Source organism: Hyaena hyaena, unplaced genomic scaffold (assembly GCF_003009895.1).
Source record: "Hyaena hyaena isolate Hyena2069 unplaced genomic scaffold, ASM300989v1 scaffold_151, whole genome shotgun sequence".
Lineage (NCBI taxonomy): Eukaryota > Metazoa > Chordata > Mammalia > Carnivora > Hyaenidae > Hyaena > Hyaena hyaena.
This window is the reverse complement of record NW_024080783.1, coordinates 937,955-963,001: the sequence shown is the minus strand read 5'-3', so window position 1 is coordinate 963,001 and position 25,047 is coordinate 937,955. Positions and strand designations below refer to the sequence as shown.

Below are 25,047 nucleotides of genomic sequence, written 5' to 3'. Positions count from 1 at the left end.
ACGCGGGGCTCGAACCCACGAACCGCGAGATCATGACCTAAGCGAAAGTCGGACGCTTAACCGACTAAGCCACCCAGGCGCCCCTATTTTATTTATTTTTTAAATGGCTATTCAGTTTTGAGAGACAGAGAGAGACAGAGCACAAGCAGGAGAGAGACAGAGAGAGGGAGACACAGAATCCAAAGAAGACTTCAGGCTCAAAGCTGTCAGCATAGAGCCCGACATGGGTCTGAACCCACAAACTGTGAGATCATGACCTGAGCCGAAGTCAGATGCTTAACCAACTGAAAAACCCAGGTGCCCTAAAAATCTTACTTTTTAAAGTAAGCTCTATGCCCAACGTGGGGCTTGAACTCACAACCCTGAGATCAAGAGTTGCGTGCTCTACCGACTGAGCAAGCCAGGAGCACCTGGGTTGAATTTTTATTATTTCCATATACAGATGAGGAAACTGGGGCTCAAGGGGGGTTATTAACTTACAGATGATCTCATAACTTGTATTTGAGAAAGCTAGGATTCAAATGCAGCCCAAACCATTACACTTAGGTGTATGTACAAGCTATTGTGGGGACAAGTCAGGTGAAGGAGAGGATGGGAAAGTCTGCACACAGGATGTGACATATGAGCTAAGTCTTAAAGGAGGGAGCTTGCCAAGGAGCAAGGAGAAAGTAATCCAGGGAGAAAGAGAATCACGTGCAAAAACCCAAAGCAAAGAGAGAACATAAGCTGGGGGAATGGCAAACAGAACACAGAGAATATTCAGCAATTAATTCATGGTGCAGGATTCAGCAGAAAGTTAAGTCACTTAATAGTAGATATTTAATAGGTCTATTATTGAGAATTTCATGGCCACAGTATTAAACTATGGCTGGGAAGACAGGGAGAAGAGAAAGGCAGTCTCTTTTTATGATTAGGTTCAAAAGTCTGAATTATGTTCAATAAGCAATAGGGAAGCACTGAAGATTTAAACAGGGGAATTACATGATCAACCTGCACAGCACGATGAACGAATTACAGATTTAAGGTAGAGAACACAATCAGGAGGCTACTGCAAGGGCCTGGAAGTGGGGTAATGAGAGCTAAAGTCTGTCCAAAAGAAATGTAACATAAGCCATATACATAGTTTTTAATTTTCGAATAGCCGTGATAGAAAAAAGTGAAAATAATTTTAGTAATACTTTCATTTATCCAAGACCTAAAATGATGTCATCATCTAATCAACATAAAAATTAGTAAATGAGAAATTTCATTCATTTTTCCATACTCACCTGAAATCTGATGTGCATTTTTATTTCGAGCACATCTTGCTTTGGACATTCCATTTTCACGGGGAATATGTGATTTGTGTATATACTTCATAAAACTTTCAGATGAAAAAGCAGATTCCCATACCTAACATGTTCCCAACATACTTGAACACCTTCCAGCAAGCCAAGTACTAGTTTTTTAATTTAAATTAATTACAATTAATGAAATTTAAAATTCAGTTCTTCGGTCATGCTAGCCACATTTCAAGTGCTTTATGGCTGCATACGGCTACCATATGGAACAGCATAGACCTAGAGTGACAAAGGAACTTTAACTGACAGCCCTTCCACCATTAGCACTTCATTATCTTCTAACTGTTGAGGTTTTCTGGGTACTAACATCAGTCACTTAACCAAGTATTAACTACGACAGGGTCCCTACTAGCCCATCCTCTCTACCGCAGCTTATTTTCTCTCTAGACCACTGCCTGTATCTGTGAAAAAGAACCCTTCTAAACGACCACACAGAACTGCTACATAGTATCTGACACATGGAATGCACACAAAGAGGTTTGTGGGAAGGATGTATGCTCTTCATTACTCAAGGAATAATTCACTTGTTTGTGGACTACTTAAGCCCCCGTTTCTATTTCCCTATGGTTCGATTGTTTATTAGACTCTACGTACTGTACTATGTACAATGATAAGAGAAAAAAGCAGTAAGAAAATCTATTTTCAATTGTATGTTTATTAGAGGCAGTATAGTATATTGGGTAAGGGCTTAAGCTTTGGAGCCAGATTGCCTGGATTCAGATCTGATTTCTATTATTTATTAGATGAGTGATCTTGGCCTCTTTGTGCCTCAGTTCCCTCTTCTACAAAACAGTGATAACTTGTGATTCATACTTCTTTGGGGTGTTTCAAGATTACAGAAGATATGGGGCCCCTGGGTGGCTCAGTCAGTTAAGCATTTGACTTAGGCTCAGGTCATGATCTTGCAGTTCATGAGTTCAAGCCCTACATCAGGATCTCTGATGACCGTGCAGAGGAATTTTCTTTCCCCCTCTCTTTCTGTCCCTCCCCCCACCTCAAAAATAAACATTAAAAAAAAGATTACAGAAGATAATACATATAAAGCACTTGTACATAATACTTGGCACACAGTAGATGCTCAATAAACATTAACTTTTAATTTTTTATTTTTAAATAAGCTCTATGCCTACCGCGGGGCTCCAACTCAGGACTCCAAGTCCAAGAGTTACACACTTTACAGACTCACGTCAGTCAGGTGCCCCAAACATTAGCTTTTTTTTTTTTTTTAACTTTTTAGATGTTTTTATTTATTTTTGAGAGTGAGAGCAAGAGAGAGCATGAAGAGGGGAGGAGCTGAGAAAGAGGGTGACGCAGAATCTGAAGCAGGCTCCAAGCTCTGAGCTGTCAGCACTCAGCCTGAAGGGCGGCTCGAACCCACGAACCGTGAATCAAGACCTGAGCTGACGTCGGACGCTTAACCGACTGAGCCACCCAGGAGCCCCAACATTAGCTTTTTAATCAGACCTGGTGCAGAAGCTGAAACTACAGCTAAAGTTAAAAAAAAAAAAAAAAAAAAAAAACTAAGGGGGCGCTTGGGTGGCTGTCAGTTAAGCAAGGGATTCTTGATTTCAGCTCAGGTCATGGGTTTGTGAGATTAAGTCCCACAAGGGGTTCCGTGCTGACAGCTCTCCCTCTCTCTCTGCCCCTCCCCTGCTCACATGTGTGCGTTCTCTCTCTCTCTCTCAAAATAAATAAACTTTAAAATCAAGTAAAAAAAAAAAAAAACACACCACCTCCACCACCACTAAGATTTCTTAGTTTACCCACGGCTCTTCCCCATATAGTCTTACGTACATACACACAAATGGTACAGGCAGTACTCTGAACTCCTCAAAAGGAAGGACCTTGAATGTAGTTCTATTCATTAGGAAAGGAGCTAAAGAAAAAACTTCACCTACTGACAGTGTGTAACTATGCAGTACGGCATAGGTGAAGCCAGGCAAATGGAAAAACACGAAGCAAAATAGGAAGGCATTTTGCCTTACCTGCTTTTCCGTTTTCGAGGTGGTTTCTCCACCGTGCCAGTCAGTCTACAGACCAAACAAACACGACGGTAACTAGAAGTAACATACAAGAACACATCTCCTGGCCCTTCTGTGCAGTCAAGAACTCAACGTACCGCCCCCTAGGACCCCAGGCTCGCTAGGCTCACACCTGACCTTACAAACCCCTTACGCTGTTTCCCCTATTTTCCAACACCGAGCAACGCTGGGACTCACAGTTCCCCGAATGTCTGCTCTGCCCAAACCCTGCTCTCCCTTCTAGTCCCTCACTCCATGCTCAGCTCCTATTCGTCACAGCCCCGCTCCCCAAAACCACCCACCTCCACCTACTCATTGTCTGCCTCGTCACCCCCGCAAGCCCCTCCGGCCTCCCCTCTCGGGTGCCCACCCCCTTCCGAGCGTGCACTGCCCCTCCGAGCCCCGCCCCTCCAGGCCCCGCGCCCCCCGCATTCCACCGCCCTTCCACGGGGCGCGCACGCCCTGCCCCTCCCTGCCCGGCGCCCCCAGCCTCACCCCTCGGCGTCCCTTCCCTCACACGCCCCTCTCATCCGGCCTCGAGGATGCGATCGCCGCCCAGCCCGCTCCCCCGCCCCGGGACGCCCCCCGAAAGCCCCTTCAGTCTGCATCCCCCTCCCCTCCCGTCTCGGAGCCCCGAATGCTTCCCGGCCCCGAGCCGCTGCCCGTGGGCCCGTTCCCGCGCCCCCACCCCATCCGCAACCCCGACCCCGACCCCGACCCAGCCCCCGCCCCACCTGGGGGCCAGGCGACTCCTCGGCTGCTGGGGCTGCCGGGCTCCTCTGACCATCCGGCTCCTGCTCCGCCGCGGGAGCTGCTCCGGCGGCCGCAGGGCTCGCTCGGGAAGCTGAGGCGGCGGAGGCTGGAGTAGGCGGAGAGGCGGGAGGAGGGCCTCGCGCCTCTGCCTGGCATGCCGCGGGGCCCGCCTCCTCCGCGCCTCTCCTCGGCTCCCATTGGCTAGAGTTGTAGTGTAGCCGAAAGCCTGGCGGTCGATTGGACGCTCGGGCCGTCACATCCCGCCACCTAGAGTTTGGTTGAGACTGCAGGTGGCGGCGGAGGTGCCTTAGAGATTGCTAGCTGCGCCGGGGAGACCAAGGCGCCACCGTGCGCTGGAAAGCCGAAACTGCATCTCCGGCGCCAGACACCTGCCGGCAGGTTCTCCAGGCTCTGCGTCCTGCATTCCACACACCTGCTGGCGCCCCCCAACGCTGCACCACGCCAGGACCAACAGCCAAGCACTGCAATTTCCCAAACTCCTCTGGCAGGTGCGACAGTGAGGTAACTCTCCAAAACGAAGCTTCATTTTGAACCACCTCAATGCGGTCCCTGACTACATCATGCTGAAATGGTCTCACAGCTCACAGATACCCTTCATTGAGGATCCAGCAAGAAAGCTGTAAGAATCTACCAAAATAAAGTATGTTTCAGATGCTCAGTCCTCTGCAGAACAGATCACAAGCTTGGGTGCTGGCTTCCAAGAAAGCAAGAGATTTAAAAAAAATTACCATGAAAGAAAAATCATCACTGCAAACAGAATTGATGCCATAACTAAAAGCAGTATGTTCCATTTGGGAAGGGCTAAATAAAATTGATCCTTGAGTGTGTGCTAACCATCGTGTGATACTGCAGATGATTGTAAATTCAATGCAAGCTAATCAATTTAAAAATAAATTTCACTGCATTTATGTTGACAGACCTAAGCATGCAAGACTACCAGCACTTAAGCACAGTATGTTACCGTTCATCTTCTACTTTAAAAAGGCCCCTTGAAAATAAGACATAACTCGTTAACATTTTATAAAATTCTTCCTTTAATTAAACGGATTCTACAGCCTCTCTACATTCCATGTGAACAGGTTTTTGTTGTTTCTGTTGATAGATCCCTGGCATCTATTTGGGGCTGGGAGGAGGCATAAAACTTTCTCTTTTGCTATTTCCTATTAGAACATGTTTTTATGCATCAATAATGTGACAGCCTAGAGTAGATCACACCACCAGTTTGGGGACAAATGTATCACAGACCCTCACAAACGGCAAAAATTAGGATACTGGTTTTTCCCAAAACCAAATTTATTTGGCATAAAGGGCTGTCCTTTATTCTGAGACAGCTTATCTTTCACGTTAAAAATATTTCTTCTCCAAAATAATGATGGTACATCATAGTGGGGTTTTTAAAATGGCTTTGATAAGAAAAAAATAAAGGGGCACTAGGTGGTTCAGTGGGTTAAGCATCCAACTTCGGCTCAGGTCATGATCTCAGAGACCGTGGGTTCGAGCCCAGTGTCAGGCTCTGTGCTGACAGCTAGCTCAGAGGCTGGAGCCTGCTTCAGATTGTGTGTCTCCCTGTCTCTCTGACCCTCCCCTGCTCACACTCTCTCTCAGAAATTAAAAAAAAAAAAGAAAGAAAAAAATGCACATCTGTTGGTTCCCCAAATTGATATTTTATATAATCCCCAAATCAATAAACTATGGATAGCCTCAATCTCAATCAAACCAGAAACATTTTTCAGACAAGACTGTGGCAGGTGGGGTCTGATTTCCTGGTGGGGAGGGTCATCAACCCACTAGAAGACTGATCTTGAATTATCACTCATTACATTTCTTAAAATGTATTAAAATCCTGCGTGGTTTTCAAGATCTCTTATGGCCAACTCCTCTCTGATACATAGTTCTGCCAGTAGAGCTGCAGCTTTCATTTCTTATGCCTTCTCAAGAGGCACCCTCAAGTCCTATCTTCAAGTCACATGTAAGTTCTAGTAATCTCTGCTTCTGTGATTTTACTATGTAAAACACAGAAATGTACATCCCATCATTCCAGTTCGCATTTAATTCTCACTTACTCTTTTAAACCTTACCCAATTACTCGTCCTATGTCAAACACTTCTTTCTCCAAATCTTTTTTACTTTCATAAGCCTCACTGTATTACCAATTATATATTGCCTTAAATTATTACTTCCCAGCTACATTTAATTTGGGCAAATGATATATTAGAGTGAGCCCTCAATAAATGGCATCTTTGGGCCAGGGACCAGGTGCTATATGTGTGTTGTTTTTTATCTGGAGGCCAACCCTGTAAGGCATTCTCTTATTTCAGACACAGAATATTTGGATCCAGAGAACCCAACTCACTCAGGGTCATACAGCTACAAAAACTAAAACTGCTTACAATGGCTTAAGAGGGTTTAAGATGTACTTGTATATCCTAAAGGGGTTCAAGTTCCAGCTCTCCTATGCTACCATGGATAAATTACTTATCCTAAATCTGTTTCCTCATCTGAAGTGTGTGTGTGTGGGGGGGGGGAGTGGGTGNAGATGTACTTGTATATCCTAAAGGGGTTCAAGTTCCAGCTCTCCTATGCTACCATGGACAAATTACTTATCCTAAATCTGTTTCCTCATCTGAAGTGTGTGGGGGGGGGGGGGATGGAAAGATGTAATATAGTCATGAACCATAGTAAAGGTAAACACAAAATAGGGCATGACATCATTTAGCTATGTTAGCTATTAGCGCCTGGCAGAGCTGAGTTTTTTACACAGATATGATCCCAAAGCCTATATCCTTTACACTATTCCATAACGCCTCCATGCAGTCTTTTGTATCTCATTTCCATTTATACCCAAAAGCAAAGTGCTGAGAATAGTGGATGTCCAGGGGTCGAGTGGAACATACCTATGTAATAAGTATTTTTGTTGATACATACAAAAAAATCTTCACAAATTTCATGCAGTTTTGAATAAAGGAAATATTTGAGTAATCCAAGCCAGAATAGTCTTATTCTCACAAGGGTAAGAAAGGCAATCACCAACTGATTGGTAAGGAAATATAAAATTAAGGGGGGAATAAGGAACAAACATTCCCCCAAGCCATCTACTGTGTCGGGCACCAAAGTAGGGGACTTTGCAAATGTTTCTCGGTGTTTTACTACTATATACTTCATCAGCATGAATGCACACTGAAAACAGACAATTCAAAGAGTTGTGATGATCTTGTGATGCATGGTTCATGGTTCCAGGACGTAACAATGACTACTGCCTTTAAAGAAAAGGAACACTTAGCTCAAAGTCAAATGCAGAACAAGAAAAAATTTCACTTCTGTTTACTAGTCAAGCAACCAAGTGAAGGAATAAGCATTTTTAATTGTGTTTTATATATATATATATATATATATATATATATATAATGCTAACTTCTTGCTGGGACATGCTACAGACTATGCATTAGATAAAATTTTCTGACAAACTTCCTATAATCTTTTTATTAATTTACACTGAGAGAATATAGCACCTTTCATCCAAGGAACTGAAGGTGCTTTACAAACATTAGCATTTAAAAAAAAACAATTACATTTAAAAATCTGGATTCGTGCTGTTAAATCTCTTCGACTCCAGATACACAATTTTCTGGAGGCTGCTGGAAAGCAATTCTATTTCTGACAACGAAAGAGGCTCAGAAAGAGTTCAGATTTGCTTTCACAATACAGGCATTTTCAAAACCTGGTGCTGGTCTCACAAAGCAAAAACACATAAATCTTAATGCAATGAACAATATTTCAAACCTTATTTGAAAAGCAAAACCCCGGGTTTAAGATGTCACAATCTTCCAACAGTTCTAGTCATCCAGATGGAGTAGGAGCTGATGCAGGTTGCATATTAGATGTGCTCTTGATCCAGGCTTTTTAGGGTCACATCCAAAAGAACACATTTCAAGTGGTGAGGTGTTTCAGAAAAAAGCATTAACCATAAAAAGCTAGCCAAGAGCATATCAGGAAAAGGGAAAAGGGAGTAATTGGCAATTAAAAGTAGACAGTTCTCACTAGAGCCTAGGACACTTTATTAGAAACCAAGTATATCATCAGCAAATAAAAATAGTTATTACCCCCATTAATACAACATAAAGGATTTTACATTCAGCCTAGATACAGGGAGTAACAGATTCTCCTGCCTACAAATCTATGACTTGCAAGTGTCTTCCACTACATGATTACTCTATATCGTACATAGCCCTTATTTAGTAGAGGGATCCAAATATTCCTTTTAGGCTTACAAAGTCCAATACATTCACTCTCTCTTCCCTTTACATGTCTAATAGTAAAAACTATTTTTTTTCATGCAAAAAAGCCGTTATTCAGCTGAAGAGAAAAAAATCAGACAGAATAGAGATGGCAATTAAGGAATGGACAGAATATTATTGGCACATGCCCAGCTAGTGACAAACAAATGCAGTACACCATGACTTAAAAATAAAGGTCACATTACAGGGATAACTAAAACAACTACATCAATCTGAGCTAGGGAGTGTCAAATGGGAAGAAGGGAGGGCTGAGGTTACCGATTTTATTGGTACAACTTAAAAGCAGAGGAGCAAGCACTTAAATACAATTTATGGTAACAGAAAAAAATACTGCAGAGAGCTGTTCAAAGACCACACCAAATTGTCTGCATCATTAATTTCCAGTGTTTCACAATTAGTAAAATACATAGCTACATATCCCTGTAAGATAAAAATACCTTTCCCCCTGAATTACACTGGGGTCAGGGCAGTAACACAAAGCTACTGACCCAACAGTTCAAGTGTGTGCAGCAAGTGTCTTAGCCACATCTTTCATATAGCTATACAATTAAAACCTAAACAAGGAGCTAGGTGGTTGCGGGGGGTAAAAAAAAATCAAAACATTATTGTGCTCATTTAATAAAAGAAAACCCCTGATGAAAAATTATGTGCCAAGAAGCTTAGACTATAAAGATTTTTATTGCATTTTTAGGTAACCTGGAAGTTCTTATCCTGAAGGGGAAAAGTTGGTTTTCAAAACTACCTGAACAGATACTAAAGTGCTTTATTAACTGGCTGGCTTCACAAAGATTTCCTGGAATGACAAAAATTAATTATAGTAGTAAAGGGATACCAACTATTTCACAAAATAGTAAATTCCAATGTCATTTATGACCAGAGTCATAAGAGACACTGGGACACTTGTCCTTATTAAGTGGACAGTTGCATATAAAGAACTGATCATCACACCCTTTGGATATTCAAATTACTTACACAAAACCAAAACATGGTTTCACAGACCTTTACAAAAAAAGGACAATTTGTTTCTTCCTACACTTTTAAAATTTTGCTTCCAATTACAGTTCACAAATACAAGAGTCCTGACTTTTCAACCTTTCCAGTTGCAGTTAAAAAATGAACACTTTCTAAAAGTTAAGGTCAAGTGTTACAGCAAGAGAAGAATGATTCCTATTGAAAAGTACACAGACTTTACTTAATGATACTCATGATAGATTGTAAACTGGATCGATCACATTCTACTCAACTGGTATCAAATGAACACATCAGCATTACAAGTATTAAATATTTTTCTATTACTATAGAGAATATAAACCAAAACATTAATATGGCAGTTATGTTCTTTAGGCACAGTTTAGTGATTTTTTTTTTTAAATAAATAGTATTGAATTTCAGTTGAAGTTTTAAACTCAATAACCAAAGGATCAAGAACTCTGATTAGGAGGGGGGGTGAAAAAGAAGAACTTTAAACTAACAGTGTAAGCTGTTTAAAATTTCTAACACTTTAACCTATCTGGGTTTTATTTAAGAGTACTTTATTAAAAAATACAAGGAATCTGAAAAAAGATCAATACAATTATCTTACTGTACAAAGTCATATGCTGTAGCAGTTTTAACTAAAATTTAAAAACACAACAAGGAGGGCAGCCCTTTAGACCAATTTATTTTATATCCATTTAAAATATCATCCAACAAAGGACAATGACGTTTACAGCTGGGACAGGTATACATAACTCGAGGCATCTGCAGTCCATCGTGCCCACTGAATAACAACTTTGCTGCTGAAATTTCTTAAAACTTACCAAACTAAAACAAAAGGCTGAATGATACAAAAGGAGGAGCATTTCGGTGTAGTCTGTTCTGTCAATTGGCTTTTTAAAAAGAGGAAACACATCCTGTTTCCCCCAGACCAGTAAATAAGCAAGAGCTACATGCAGCAGTGTGAGTATTAAGACATTTCTCAAGTCTTTTCAAATGAGTCCAAGATGGGGATGGGATGGGGGAGAAAATTGATAGAAAAACATTGCTATAGACACCTTAACAAACAATAAATTTAGATAATTTAAAATTAAAAAAAGGCAAGAGGCAGCATTTCAGCAGCAAAGTGCTTGATAAAAAGTATACTGAAGAGGGTAATACACGAAAGTTGGGGTAAGAAGAGGGCAGAAAACTGGGTCAGCAGGATGGGCGAAGGCCTCAAAGGAAATACGGCGTCGTCGTTCTGGGAGGAATAACACGTTCTGAATCTGGAACTGCCCGGAATAACTTTGGTTCTCTTGTATTTACATCTTTGAAGACCATGATGGAAGCAATATTTCCACAACGATAGCAGTAATTAGGAGCTGACCATACTGTTACCAGCTTCTCATCAAACATAAATTTATAGCCTTCATGCACTAGTTGGTGTGCTCTGCAGATGAGTTTTAAGTTGTTGATATGAACAAACTGCAATTTAGAAAGGTTTTGTTAAGTAACCAGCACATAAAAAAAATTCATATTACATCTACATCTATAAAAGAATAGTATCTAATGAAATAGAAATCCTGTTACTACTAGAGTTCTCAGGATTACAGAACCCGTTCTACTAGCTATCCCCACTAATTCCAGTTAGTTCCACACAAATACAGGCCTTTGGCTTAAGTTATGGAAATCATACAGTCACATAATTAATGAGAAGTTTCTGGACAAAAAGTATTCTATAAGTACTAGCAGCTATGAAAAAAGTTTTTACAGTATAATAATAAATATATTGCCATTAATTTCTATCATTTACTGAGGTTTCAGTATGATACTTGAAAGAATTCTGAGATTTACCATCCTTCTTTTGTAAACTCAGAAAATAGAGGCTCAGAAAGCATAAATAACTTACTTAAAATTATGCTGAACCCAGCTCTCTCATTCCATTATACTGGATTACTTCCTTATATAAGCTCATCCCTACGTGTGTACATAAAGTCTGTGCATTTTTTTTTTAATTGGAAACAATTGAACCTAAAAAGTTGGTTTTTCACTATAAATACACATCAAATCATCATGATGTGCATATAAAACTAACACGGGGTATCTGGGTGGCTTAGCTGGTTAAGTGTCCAACTTCGGCTCACATCATGATCTCACGGTTCGTGAGTTTGAGCCCCGTGTTGGGCTCTGTGCTGACTGCCAGCTCAGAGCCTGGAGCCTGTTTCAGATTCTGTGTCTCCCTCTCTCTCTGACCTCCCCTGCTCATGCTGTCTCTCTCTCTCTCAGAAATAAATAAAACATTAAAAAAATTTTTTAAATAAAAAATAAAAAAATAAAACTAATACAATGTTACACGTCAATTACATCTTAATTAAAAAATATAGGAAAAATTGTATACGTGTGTGTGTGCGCGCGTGCACGCACGTGCATGTCTATCTTGCCCTGGCTATCTTAATAATTGCAATATTTGAAAGAAAAGAAACATTTATTTTACACATATTACCAAGTGGATACTAAGAGAGACATACATGCATGATAAGCTAGTTGAGAAGTAGACGGTTGTTACCTATAGCCACTAGAGTTCTTTATGTAGTCTATTAGCAACCAACAAACCATTTTCCAAAAAAAATTGGCTTTACCTCATTTGTGACTTTTGCGCCAAAAAGCCAACCTGCTCCTCGGGGACTGATTGCCCAAGTATCCACATCTTCAGGATCGGACCAAACCAGATCACAAAATGCTCCTTTATGAGGAATTTCCTGATTCCGTTCAATGGTTCGAATTTGATCCAGTGTTTTGATATCAGGAGATAAACCACCATGAACACACAAAATCTGCTCATCTATTAACTAGCAAAAAGGATAACAGAGTTGAAAGTATAATAATAAACCCAGTCATATCTAAATTCATCAATAATGCTAATGACAACAATATAAGATGGCAATTAGATAGAAGTATGCAAAGTGTTACTGGTAGGAAAATACTTAAGCTTTTACAAAGGTTTACATAAACTTACAGCTGCTACTGTGAGCATGTCAAAAACTTTGGTACAGTATCTCCAGGCATTAGCATTTCCATATTTGGTTTGGCACTCATCTATCAAAGAAACAGAAGAGTTCTCATTAATGAAATTCTGAATCTGCTGATAAAAATAAAGAATACATCCAATAATAAAGAGGTTTAGCTTAAACTAGGATGGCAAATTATGACACTTATTGAAGCCTGCTAGGTCTTCCATGTAGAGCCATGAAGAAGACTCGTGTTTAACTAGCCTAAGAATGTGGTCCTGCTTTTCATTCCAGAAATGGCCCTACAAATCAGCTGATGATCAAAATGCTATAATCAGGAAGAGCTAAATATTAAGCTCACATAACCCAAAACAAATGCTTTTGTCTAGTACGTTATTCACACTGGACAATTCTATCAAGCTGAGTAATTTCTTTAATACGACCACCTTATTCTACTAGAGTAAACTAATTAGAGAACCCTTAATTACAGGAGCATGGGTAATTCTCATCTTAACATTTCTCAGGCCTACGTTATCTCCTCTGAGACTTCTGCAAATTGTGCAATGAAATACTTGAGCTCCAGTAAGTACACCCACAGTCATCACTGGAAGACAGACTGCCAATCAGGTCCTTACATACTTTCTCTCATGCCTACAACAGTTAATAGGATATACATCTCTTCTTTCCATTAATACCATGGAAGTTCTATTCTTTGACTTCTTCCTTAATTTTGAAAAAGCTAACATATCACTGTTACTGTAAGTAGAGCTGAAATGATATAGAAGACTACAGGGTATGGTCAATCCTCAGGATTCTCTAAATTACATGTCTGTGTGAAACAGGATCCTTATGTAAACTCACCATGACAGCACTAACACTGAGCTGTGCCTGCAGATGGGAATCTTGTCTTTTTCATCTTCATACATACATAAAGCATTTGGTTCATAATAACTGCTCAGTGTACATTTATCAGTGTGAGCTGAAGGCCCAATATAATTAATGGACATTTTTACTACTTTAAAATCAATGTTAAGTTCCATGATGACTAAAATCTCCCACCTGAGGAGTTAGTGGGCTTCCTGCCAGGAAACAAAACCATAGATAAGCACAGCTTGGGAACAAGAGAATTCAATACTAAATGTTATGCTGTTGTCATTTCCTTCGGTGAACGCATCTTGATTAAAATGTCATCCTTAAAAAAAAAAGTCCTCCTTCTTCTCCTTTTTTTGCCCTGCATTGATAAGTGTTGGTCAGGGGCACCTGGATGGCTCAATCAGTTGAGTGTCCAACTTCGGCTCAGGTCATGAGCTGGCAGATTCATGAGTTCAAGCCCCAGATCAGGATCCTTTGTTACCCCTCTCTGCCCCTCCCCCACTCAGGCACAAGTGGAAGCTCTCTCAAAAATAAATAAACATTTAAAAAAAAGTTGATTGGGGTGCCTAGGTAGCTCAGCCGGTTAAGTTTCCGACTTCGGCTCAGGTAATGATCTCACATCTCGTGGGCTCAAGCCCCACATCAGGCTCTGTGCTGACAGCTCAGAGCGTGGAGCCTGCTTCGGATTCCATGTCTCCCTCTCTCTGCCCCTTCCCCACTCACGCTTTGCTCGCTATTTCTCTTAAAAATAAACCAACATTTAAAAAAAATTAAACTTATAAAAAAAGTGGGTCAAATTTTGGGGTGTAATAATATGTATAATATTAATCTTAGAGTCAGTTGCTTTTACTAATACCACAGTATGTACTATCCAAAGCAAACTATTAACTGTCTTGCAAGAATCAAAAAATTTTACTTCAAATGGCACTTGGGGGGCACTTGAGTGGCTCAGTTGTTTGAGCATCCAACTTCGGCTCAGGTCATATCTCACATCCGTGGGTTCAAGCCCCACATTGGGCTCTGTGCTGAGAGCTCAGAGCCTAGAGCCTGCTTTGGATTCTGTGTCTCCCTATCTCTGCCCCTCCACTGCTCATGCTGTCTCTCCGTCTCTCAAAAACTAAAATAAAGCATTAAAAAAAACTTTCTAAAAAACAAAACAAATGACACCTGGTATTTTGTGAATGAAACCAGAAGTAACTCGTAGAAAGGAGACAAATATTAGCCATCTAACTTTTCACTTACTAATAACAAAGTCATATAAACAATAAATTATCAAAATTTCTCCACTTAATAAGTCGTAATGGCTCACAAATCAAAGAGTAAGAGTTTACTTATCTTTATTTTTTAGCTTATCTTTATAATGACAAAAAAAAATCCAAAATATAGAATCTAAAACTAAAGGATCATGAGATAAATATTTTCAAATATGTTAATATCCACCTCAATTGTGCTTAAGGAAATTTCACGTTAATAATCTCAACAGTTCTGCTGTCTATCTTCTTCAAAGAGCTTCCTAACCTCATTTTTTAAAAGACTGTATTTTATTTAAGTTTGAGAGAGCACGTGTGCACATACATAAGATGGGAGTGGGGGGTAGAGAGATAGGGACAGAGAGAATCCCAAGCAGGCTCCATGCTGATAGTGTCAGCACCCCTTTAAAGATTGATCAATTGGTTCATGGTGCCCATTATAGATTTTATTTTTAAGTAATCTTTATACTCAACGTGGGGCTCGAACTCACAACCCTATAATCAAGAGTTACATGTTCTATCAACTGAGCCAGCCAGCCTCCCTCTAACTTCATTTTTTAAAACTTTCAACCATATAAAAGTTTTATAGAAGCAGATATTTTGCCTTTAATAGCTAAGTTCTGTTTCTGACCCCTCTAGTCCTGGCATTCTCTGGAGCGAGCACACAGGCAGATAGATGGATACATACATACATACATAATTTTATATATGTAAAAGGATATTCATTCAGCTATGTGTGTAACAGCAACTTAGAAACAACTCCAATATTCAATGTTAAAGGTATTAGTTTAATCAATTATAGTACATCCATATAGCATAATATGATGCAACTATAAAAATAATGTCAATGAAGTGAAAAAAGGCTGGTCACAGCATTAAGCGAAAAAAGCAGGTATGTACACACACAAATATTTTACAAACACACATATATACATATATATAGAATAGGTTCTCAAACTTTCTTTTTTTCTTAATTTTTTTTAATGTTTATTTATTTTTGAGAGAGAGCAAGAGACAGAGTGAAGTGGGAGAGGGGCAAGAGAAAGAGAGAGGGAGACACGGGATCCGAAGCAGGCTCCAGGCTCTGAGCTGTCAGCACAGAGCCTGACATGGGGCTGGGACCCACAGACTCTAAGATCATGACCTGAGCTGAAGTTGGACGCCCACCCTGCTGAGTCACCCACGCACCCCACGTTCTCAAACTTTCAAGAGCAGAACATTCACCTTTAGCAGATTCTAGGATTCCCACTCCAAAAGGTTTTCAGTGGGGTCCAACAGTATACATTTTTAACAAGCAGCTCAGATGATTCCAATGAGGTAAACTTACTACACTTTGAGACACTCATCTAGAAAGATGTACACCAAAAAGGTAATACTAGTTCTCTCTCCAGGGGCACCTGGTTGGTTGAGCATCCAACTCTTAATTTCAGATCAGGTCATGATCTCGCAGTTCATGAGACTGGGCCCCACTCTTACTCTGTGCTGACTGTGCAGAGTCTGCTTGGGATTCTCTCTCTCCCTCTTTCTCTATGCCTACCCCACTCACATGCTGCTCACACTCTCTCACGCTCTCAAAATAAATATACATTAAAAAAAAAAAAAAAAGGATAATTTCTCTCCATGATAAGGTTCTTGTTTAACTAGGGGAAGAGGAAGATTTAAAGACTGAGAAAGTTGGGGCACCTGGGTGACTCAGTCTGTTGAGCACCCAACTCTGAATTTCAGCTCAGGGCATTATGCCAAGGTCGTGGGATCAAGCCCCACATCAGGCTCCACACTGAGCATGGAGTCTGCTTAGGATTCCCTTTCTCTCTCCCCAACTCACACACACACTCTCACTCTCAAAAAAAAAAAAAAGAAAGAAAAAGAAAAAGAAACAATCAGAATAGAAGCTCTTACCATAAAATCCATACACCTGTGTTATCTGTCTACTCTCATGATTTCCTCGCAAAAGTGTAATACGATCAGGCCATTTAGCCTTTAGTGCAAGAAGGTAAGTGAAGGTCTCCAAACTATAGTAACCTCTGTCTACAAAATCACCCTGTAAAATAAAAGTTTATAGTTAGAAACAATAGCAACACCAAAGTGTACAAACTCAGAGACCCAGCCAAAAATAACAAAAATGAAGAGTCAAACATTGAATTATTTGAATATTGGATTTTAACAATAAATTCAAATTGAAGTAAATACGCTATTTCTACTAAATGTCTGTGCTAGTTTAGGATTCAACAGCACTGCAGAAAGCTGCTGTACAATTCTCTCAAGGATCCTCCCTACAAAATCATCATTTTCCCAATTCTCTATCACCTACACTAGCAGATGTTCCTAAAAGGTCATGTGTGAATCAAAAATTTTTAAATGAATTTTAAAAATCACTTTACTATATCAAAAAAATTTACCAAATTGAAGAAATAGTATTTTTGTAAAAGCAGATACCATAATTATACCACTGTTCTGGGTTCAGCTTTGTATTTAACAACTATGTAAAGCCATATTAATGAACACTTCTCATTAATGTCTTACTGGGGGCAATATTAGAACAATAGGAAAACAGCTAAAAGAATAGGAAAGTGACCCACGCTTTTAGAAGGAAAATGACAGGATTTAGGAAAAAATTCAACAGTAACATTATATTCCAAAAGGAAATTAAGCAAATATCCACCTTAGTCCCAAATGTGTATGTGCCTATAATCACCAATCCACAAATTAATAACTGATGAAAATGCTCAAAAAAAGTGTGATAAAATAACAGTAAATTGAAGATTTGTGTCTTAAATCTGTGGTTCTGGGCTATTTTTCTGCCAATCATTACTTGTAATGGTTGTAGGGTTACAACCCAGTCCTATGCACACAGCAATACTAACGCAATTATTTTCAACTAGATGAGATGGCAAAATGTAAAAAAATATATAGAATCACCTTTTCATATATTTAAATAGTAAATGTCACATGACAATGAAATAATTATGTAATTAACATGTAACAAGTCAGATCCTTTCCATTTTAGTAAGTATTTGGTATCACTGGGATTTACATACCATAAATATGTAGTTTGTGTCAGGAACCTGACCTCCAGTTCTGAATAGTTCACAAAGGTCATAAAACTATAAAAGAAAGGCAATATATGCTGATTACAAATTCCTGTGAAGTAAAATAATAAAACTGAGAGCAAAATGTGTAAAGAAGCATTTAATTAAGACAACCTCAAATATTTACACTTATAAAAAGAAATTAAGTGTAAGCAAAACTGCCAAGCACACAGCTCTCAAGCCTAAAAAAGGCACGAAAATAAATCTCACAATTACCATTAAAGACATTCTTAGATCATTAATATTATAGGCCTTCCCCCTCAAATTTCTGTCATTTATTTCCCCATCTATCACTAGAGAATGTTCTTCTAAAGTCATTTCTATGCACAGCATGGGGCTTGAACTCACGACCCTGAGATCAAGAGTTGCAGGCTCTACTAACTGAGCCAGCGAGGAGCCCCATCACTTGACAATTTGAAGTAACTGATCATTTATCTAACCTGTCAATAAGCTAACCTAACCACTCTACCACATACTCAATATCTATTTTAATGACACAGAAGGTAAGAAAACAAGGGGATAAGAATTTCTTTCAAAGAATGAATTTACATGACACTTCATAGTATCCTGAAGAGCAAATCAACCTACCTTCCCACACTCTACTTTGGAGATGTGTGCCTTCAGGCTCTACAGCTGTGGAGTGTCTTCTCAGTAATTAATAAAACAGAACTCTATATTTCATCGTGTTCTATTTGACTGAAAATTGGAAACTGATAAATTGATCATTTGGTAACTTCAGTCAACTAGATTATCTTCATCCTAATTGCTAAAAACTTCACAGTTCTTCTAAGAAAGGATTTTGAATTAAAGAAATTGACTGTAATATATTGTACCAACTACAACAAATTATTTCCTATACAGTTATCTTCTACACTTGATAATAAAATTATTACTTAAATTTCTAACACTTAAAACAGTACAGAAATCTTAATCACAGTGAACAAAAGTGAAATTTAAATGTCAATTACTAAAAGAAATAAAGCACTACTCTTTATAATAATGTTTCATAAATCTGAATAGTTGTTACTTGCTTAGAGTTAAGAAAAACTTGAAAAACTTTAAAATAAAATTTTCCTTGGGTGCCAGGATCACTCAGTTGGTTGAGCATCCGACTTTGGCTTAGGTCATGATCTTGCAGTCTGTGGGTTCAAGGCCTGCATCGGGATCTGTGCTGACAGCTAAGAGCCTGGAGCCTGCTTCAGATTCTATGTCTCCCTCTCTCTCTGGCCCTCCCCTGCTCACGCTGTTTCTCTCTCTCTCTCAAAAATAAATAAACATTAAAAAAAATTTTTTAATTAAATTTTCCTATCTTAAAATTAGCAAGCAAATAAATGAAACAAATGTTCACTCTCAGTCAAGTGGTAAACTTTTGTCCAAAGTATTTGCTGTCCACTTCTACTACGTAAAGACCCTCTCTGAGAGTATACTTCTCAATCCCCATCTCACAGATGTATATACGATATATGTATGTATCATTTACATAGTATTTATATACATATACACAGATAATATGAACAGTAAAAATATGTGCGTGTGGGTGTGTGTGCACACACATTTGTGTCATTCTGGCCTAGTATTTCCACTTCTGTGACTATATTCTAAGGGCAAAAAAAAGTAAGAAGTAAAAGAAATAAATAACTGCTGTGTGAAAATATAGAAAATGTGTTACAACATCATTTATAACAACAAAGAAACAACCTTCATGACTAACGTAAGACACTATTTTAACAAAGTATGATCTACCAACTCAAAGGCCTGGACCAGTCATGAATAATGATTATAATGCCTGGGTGGCTCAGTTAGTTGAACATCCAACTTCGGCTCAGGTCATTATCTCACGGTTCATGGGTTCAAGCCCCAAGTCAGGCTTTGCACTGACAGCGTGGAGCCTGCTTCAGATTCTCTGTCTTCCTTTTTCTTTGGCCCTCCTCAACTCTCTCTCTTTTAAAAATAAACATTAACAAAATTTCTCTTAAATAATAATGGTTACAATGGAAACTATGTAGCAAAATGTAAAAACAATTAGGGAAAAGAATGGAACACAAAACTTGACCTATAATTAACTACACAATTTTATTATGTAAAAATTGAGTATGTATACACACAGAGAACAGAAACATGCAAAAGTTTTATAAAACAGTTGCTTTTGTAAAAGTATGGTGGAAGTGTCCTTTAACTCTTCTACTGATGTTTATAGAAATAATGTTCTTAAATAAAACCTTTTTAAGTTCCCATTTACCCTATATACATTTAAGAGACAATCAAATATTCTGCTTTAGGAACCCAACAGTTCCTACTCTATCAAGGAAGTTTAGTCCAGAATTAATTAACATAATAAACATTTACTGAGAACATGTGAAGACAGCCAAGCTTGTCCTACATTACTGGAAGCTCACCTCATCATTTCACAAAGAATTTCTACCATCTATTATATGTTTCCCACATCACAGTAACTCTATAAATGTTCTCATTTTAAAACGAAGGCAATCCTGAGAAGTGGATTTTAGTCTATCGTTTGAGGCAAGGAAAACAGTTGGCTAGCTCAGTAGTTTTTAAACTTTTTAGTTTCAGGAACATTCATAATTCATAGACTTAAAAATCAGAGGTCCCCCAAAAGTTTTTTGCTTATATAGCCTTATATCAATTGCTATTAACCATATTAGAAATGTTTCTAATCATTTTTAATATTTAATATTTTAAATCACTAACAACTTATTAAATGGTAACATACACAGATTTCTAATGAAAAATAAATAATGGTATTCAAGAGAAAAACAAATTTAATGTCTGGCTAAATAGAATATGGCTAGATTTTCATAACCTGCCTCTGCATTCAAACTGTTGGGATATTTTTATTTTACAAAAGGGAAGAGTATTTTAAGAACTTTTAGAAATAAAGGTGCATATTCTTTTAATATATCAAAACTTGATAAGTGGTCTTTTCCTACTCTGATAGAAGACAAACTGGTCTAACACTCTTTTTTTTTTTTTTTTTTTTATTTCTAGGAGAGAGAGAGACACAGCGTGAGCAGGGGAAGGTCAGAGAGAGGGAGTCACAGACTCCGACACAAGCTTCAGGCTCTGAGCTGGCAGTCAGCACAGAGCCCGACGCGGGGCTCGAACCCACGAACTGCGAGATCATGACCTAAGCGAAAGTCGGACGCTTAACCGACTAAGCCACCCAGGCGCCCCTATCTAACACTCTTAATAGCTAACACACTGGTCATTTGGAAAACAGAAATGATATTTTATTATATATCACCAAAAATAACATTTGTTAATATCACACCAACAGAAAGTCATTTAAGTACCAGAAGCTGACAGCCTTGGGGCACCCAGGTGGCTCAGGTGTTTAAATGTCCAACTCGGACTCTTGATTTTGTCTCGGGTTATGATCTCACAGTTCACGGGTTCGAGCCCTGCATCAGGCTCTGTGCTATTAGTGAGATTCTCGCTCTTCCTCTCTCTGCCCCTCCCCTACTTGTGTGCTCTCTCTCTCTCTTTCTTAAAAAAAATGAAAAAAAAAAGAGTGATAGCATAGATATGTCACAAGCTTAAGTAGCCTCTTTTTTGGTGGAACAACATTTTTTACTCGAGATAATGAACGGCAAACTATGGGTATCTGGCAAGCATCTTTGCAATAGTGAAGGAAGTGGGCCAGTATTTCAAGGAAACCAATTGACAATATTTACTGCCAATGACAAAATCTGAATCTTCAGATGAAAAACACAGAATTGAAAATTTGAGTCCACCACCATGAGGCTGTCACTATATTATATGTCTTATAGCCACAACTCCATTGTATGTATACAGCAGACTGAGTGAGTGTTCTCTTCAGCTTTCATTCCCAGTTTAAAAAATATATATACAAATACCTCTACAAAACACAGAGGGTTTCCAACTATGGTACATGGTGACAGTAAGAGTCTAGAGATGCGGTGTACTCCTCCTGCCACTGCTTTGAAACTCTTAAAAACCCAGCAAATGAGAAAATGAGACAAATCTTCCTCTTCCTACTCTAGCAGTGACTTGCTGTGAAATCATGCACCAACAATTTTATCTTTCTGAACCGTTGCTCTCATTCCCACTAAGGAAATGATACATTAAAATATAATATGAATGAGTAAAATGATTAAATAGAAATGAATAGAATAGAAAATTAGTGCCTCAAACCAAAGCACCGCCTGTTAATCACAATCACTATGAACTGTCCACATACATTTTCTCTCTTCCCCATTCCAGAGCAATAATGCTGCATTCTATCCACTTTGCAAGTATAATGTCAACAAACTCCATGAATAATTTGATCATTGCTTTTACTCACTGCAATAATAACCAGGAATCATTAGTGTCCCCCAGACTGAGGCAATCTATCAAATGACCAGCTGTTTTTGTTGTTTTTCTGGTGGCTGTTTTGCAGCACAAGTGGAAACACAAATCAACTACAGACAGTACAAAAGCTAAAAATCTGCTCATGAAATTTTACCTGTCCGTGTATGTCTCCACACACTGTTACTGGTGTCGATACTGGCTGGACATTTGACTCTTCTAAGAGGAGGTCACAAACATAGTCACATAGCCGCTGTAAAAAAGAGAAAATAAAATGCAACCTTTCACTGCAATATTAAAATTAAGGGTCAAATGCAAAAAAGACAAGAACTAATATGTATATTGTTTCATAGGAAACCATCCTTTAACAATTCTGTGATATGATTTCTGTCCGTTTTTTGCCTTCATCTCATAATGCCTGAGAATGATACAATGGCTATTCCAAATTGTCTGGCTACAGAGACAATAGGTTTAAGAAAACAGCTTTAAAGAAACTGTAAAATGATGTTTTTCACCAAGTAAGAGTAAATAGTTTTAACTTGAAAAGGTTTTTATCTATTAATTTCTATCTACTAATTTTTAAAGTAAATTGCAAACCATGCACTTACCATATGACCTAGCAAATGCACTCTTGGCAATGAAAATTTATGTCCACATAAAAATTTGTACACAAGTGTCCAGAGAAGCTTAATTCATAACAGCCAAAAACTAGAAACAAATCAGTGTCCTTCAACAAGTGAATAATTGAAAAAACTGCTATGTTCATTCCATGGAATACTATTCAACAATAAAAAGAAACTATTGACACAAAACAACCTGGATGAATCTCAAGAGATTTATGCTGAGTGAGGAAAAAAAAAACCTATCCCAAAAGGTTATATAAGGTATGATTCCATTTATATAACACTCCTGAAGTAACAAATTTCTAGAATTGGAGACCAGCTTAGTCTCCTCTCTTGCCAGAGGTCCAGAAGTTAGGCGCAGCAGGAGGGAAGTGGGTATGATTATAAAAAGACAAAATGAGGAATCCTTTCGGTAATGGAAGTGTGTCTTGAATGTGGGGTTGGATACATAAAACTACAGATGTATTAAGATTGCAAAGAACTAAATACACACACATGTGCACACACATGCACGCACACGCACACACACACGAGTACAATAAAAACTGGTGAGGGGCACCTGGGTGGCTCAGTGGGTTAAGCGTCCGACTTCGGCTCAGTGATCTAAGGCTTCATGAGTTCAAGTCCTGCATCAGGCTGTGCGCTGGCAGCACGGAGCCTGCTTGGTATTCTCTCCCACCTTTCTCTCTTCCCCTCTCCCCACTTTCTCTCTCTCTCTCTCTCAAATAAACATTAAAAAACATTAGTGAAAAAATATTGGTCCTCTGAAAACATATCAAAAGTTTTCATAGGAGGAAAATGATTCTCCCAACGTTGCTATGGAGAAAGAAGTATATCACCTTGCTCTCCATGGAGAATTGGAGGAGACCCTACCTCCCAAGACCAGTTTATACTACAGTCAGAGTTCCTACTAGATTTTATGATAGGTCTGCCAAGAAAGGAGAAATTCAACTACACAGGCATTAAAAAATATTTAAAATTTTTTAATTAATTAATTAAAGGGAGGGCACCTGGCTATAGAGCATGCAACCCCTTGATCTCAGGGTCATGAGTTCAAGCCCCACACTGGGTGTAGAGCTTACTCTAAACACACACACACACACACACACACACACACACACAAAACTACACAAGCATAATGAAATGATTTTAAACATTAATAAATCTAAATGCTACAGCTTACCTAAACATATGAGACACACTTTAACATCTATAGTTACTTTATACAGAGTCAAGCATAGGAGAGAATTCACAATGACAGGAGCGGGGGTGGGGGGGAAGGAGGCCCCTCAAAAGAAAATGAGGGGAAATACAGCTGCTTAGAAAATTTCAAAATAAAATGGTTGTTTCTTATTCCTATGGTAAGTTCCTGGTCTTCAAATACCACCTCAAAGACAAGATCTTTCTTTTGGCCTGGAATCCTTCCAGTTATTCCCCAGTGTGTGCTTCTTTCCTGTGTGTTTTCTTTACTAGTCATACAAAACACTCACACTCTGGTCACCAAATGTGTGGAGGTGTCTTCCCCACAACAAGAAATTCTCTGTGACACCAACTGGTTGTCCTACAGTTCAACTCAATTCTGCTACTACCCACCCAGAGAAAGCATCAGATCCCAAAAGGGCTCAGTCCCACAAGACTGTGCCACCTCTTCACCACACACACACACTACAGACATCAGTCACAAGCTCAGGTTACCACCTATGCTTCTGACCAACTGGCTGTAGGTCAAAGGTTATGGAGATTACAAAGACCTCCTCCTTGGGTTTAATTAAATTGCTAGAGCAGCTCACAGACTCAGAAAAACATTTACTTACATGTATCAGTTTATTAAAGAATATGACAAAGAGAATGAATGAATATGCAGATGGGATGTTCCCCCATACTTTGAGGATCTTATGGAGGCTTCATCATGTAGACATGACCCGTCATTAACTCCATTTTCAGCCCTTCCCTCTCTGAAAAGAATGGGGGGCAGGACTGAAAATGCCAAGCTTCTAATCATGGGTTTGGCCTTCCCAGTGACGAGCCTATTTCCAGGAGACATGTAGGAGCCCACCCAGGGTTACCTCATTTGAACAAGACACTCCTATTACCCAGGAAAGTATAAGGGTTTCTGTGCTAGGAACTGGGGCCAGAGACCAATATACAGTTTCTACTATATCACAGCATTAAAGACCACCTGTGTCAGGGGCGCCTGGGTGGCTCAGTCGGTTATGCATCCAACTTCGGTTCAGGTCATGATCTCACAGTTCATAGTTCTACCCGGTGCCAGGCTCTCTGCTGTCAACTCAGAGCCCGCTTCAGATCCTCTGTCCCCCTCTCTCTCTGTCCCGCCCCTACTCGTGTGCTCTTTGTCTCTATCTCTCTCAAAAATAAACATACATTAGGGGCACCTGAGTGGCTTCGTAGGTTAAGTGTCCAACTTCCACTCAGGCCATAATGTCATGGTTTTTTAGTTTGGCCCGGGTTGGGCTCTGACCTTTGCATT

At 39.2% G+C, this 25,047-nt stretch overlaps 2 protein-coding genes across 2 annotated transcripts in view; both read right to left on the bottom strand.

Annotated features, from left to right (window-relative positions):
- Positions 1-4,170, bottom strand: part of SCAI (suppressor of cancer cell invasion) — a 141,990-nt gene extending 137,820 nt beyond the window's left edge. Inside the window, exons 1-2 of the mRNA XM_039238985.1 lie at positions 4,096-4,170; positions 3,326-3,370 (exon numbers count right to left, since the gene is read on the bottom strand). Coding sequence (XP_039094916.1) covers positions 3,326-3,370; positions 4,096-4,148 — 98 coding nt within the window. The 5' untranslated portion in view covers positions 4,149-4,170. The remainder of the gene's footprint in view (positions 1-3,325; positions 3,371-4,095) is intronic.
- A 3,999-nt stretch (positions 4,171-8,169) lies between these two features.
- PPP6C (protein phosphatase 6 catalytic subunit) overlaps positions 8,170-25,047 on the bottom strand; it is a 36,364-nt gene continuing 19,486 nt past the window's right edge. Inside the window, exons 2-7 of the mRNA XM_039239041.1 lie at positions 22,094-22,189; positions 17,557-17,622; positions 16,418-16,559; positions 12,404-12,483; positions 12,027-12,236; positions 8,170-10,872 (exon numbers count right to left, since the gene is read on the bottom strand). Of these exons, the coding sequence (XP_039094972.1) occupies positions 10,624-10,872; positions 12,027-12,236; positions 12,404-12,483; positions 16,418-16,559; positions 17,557-17,622; positions 22,094-22,189 (843 nt within the window). The 3' untranslated portion in view covers positions 8,170-10,623. The remainder of the gene's footprint in view (positions 10,873-12,026; positions 12,237-12,403; positions 12,484-16,417; positions 16,560-17,556; positions 17,623-22,093; positions 22,190-25,047) is intronic.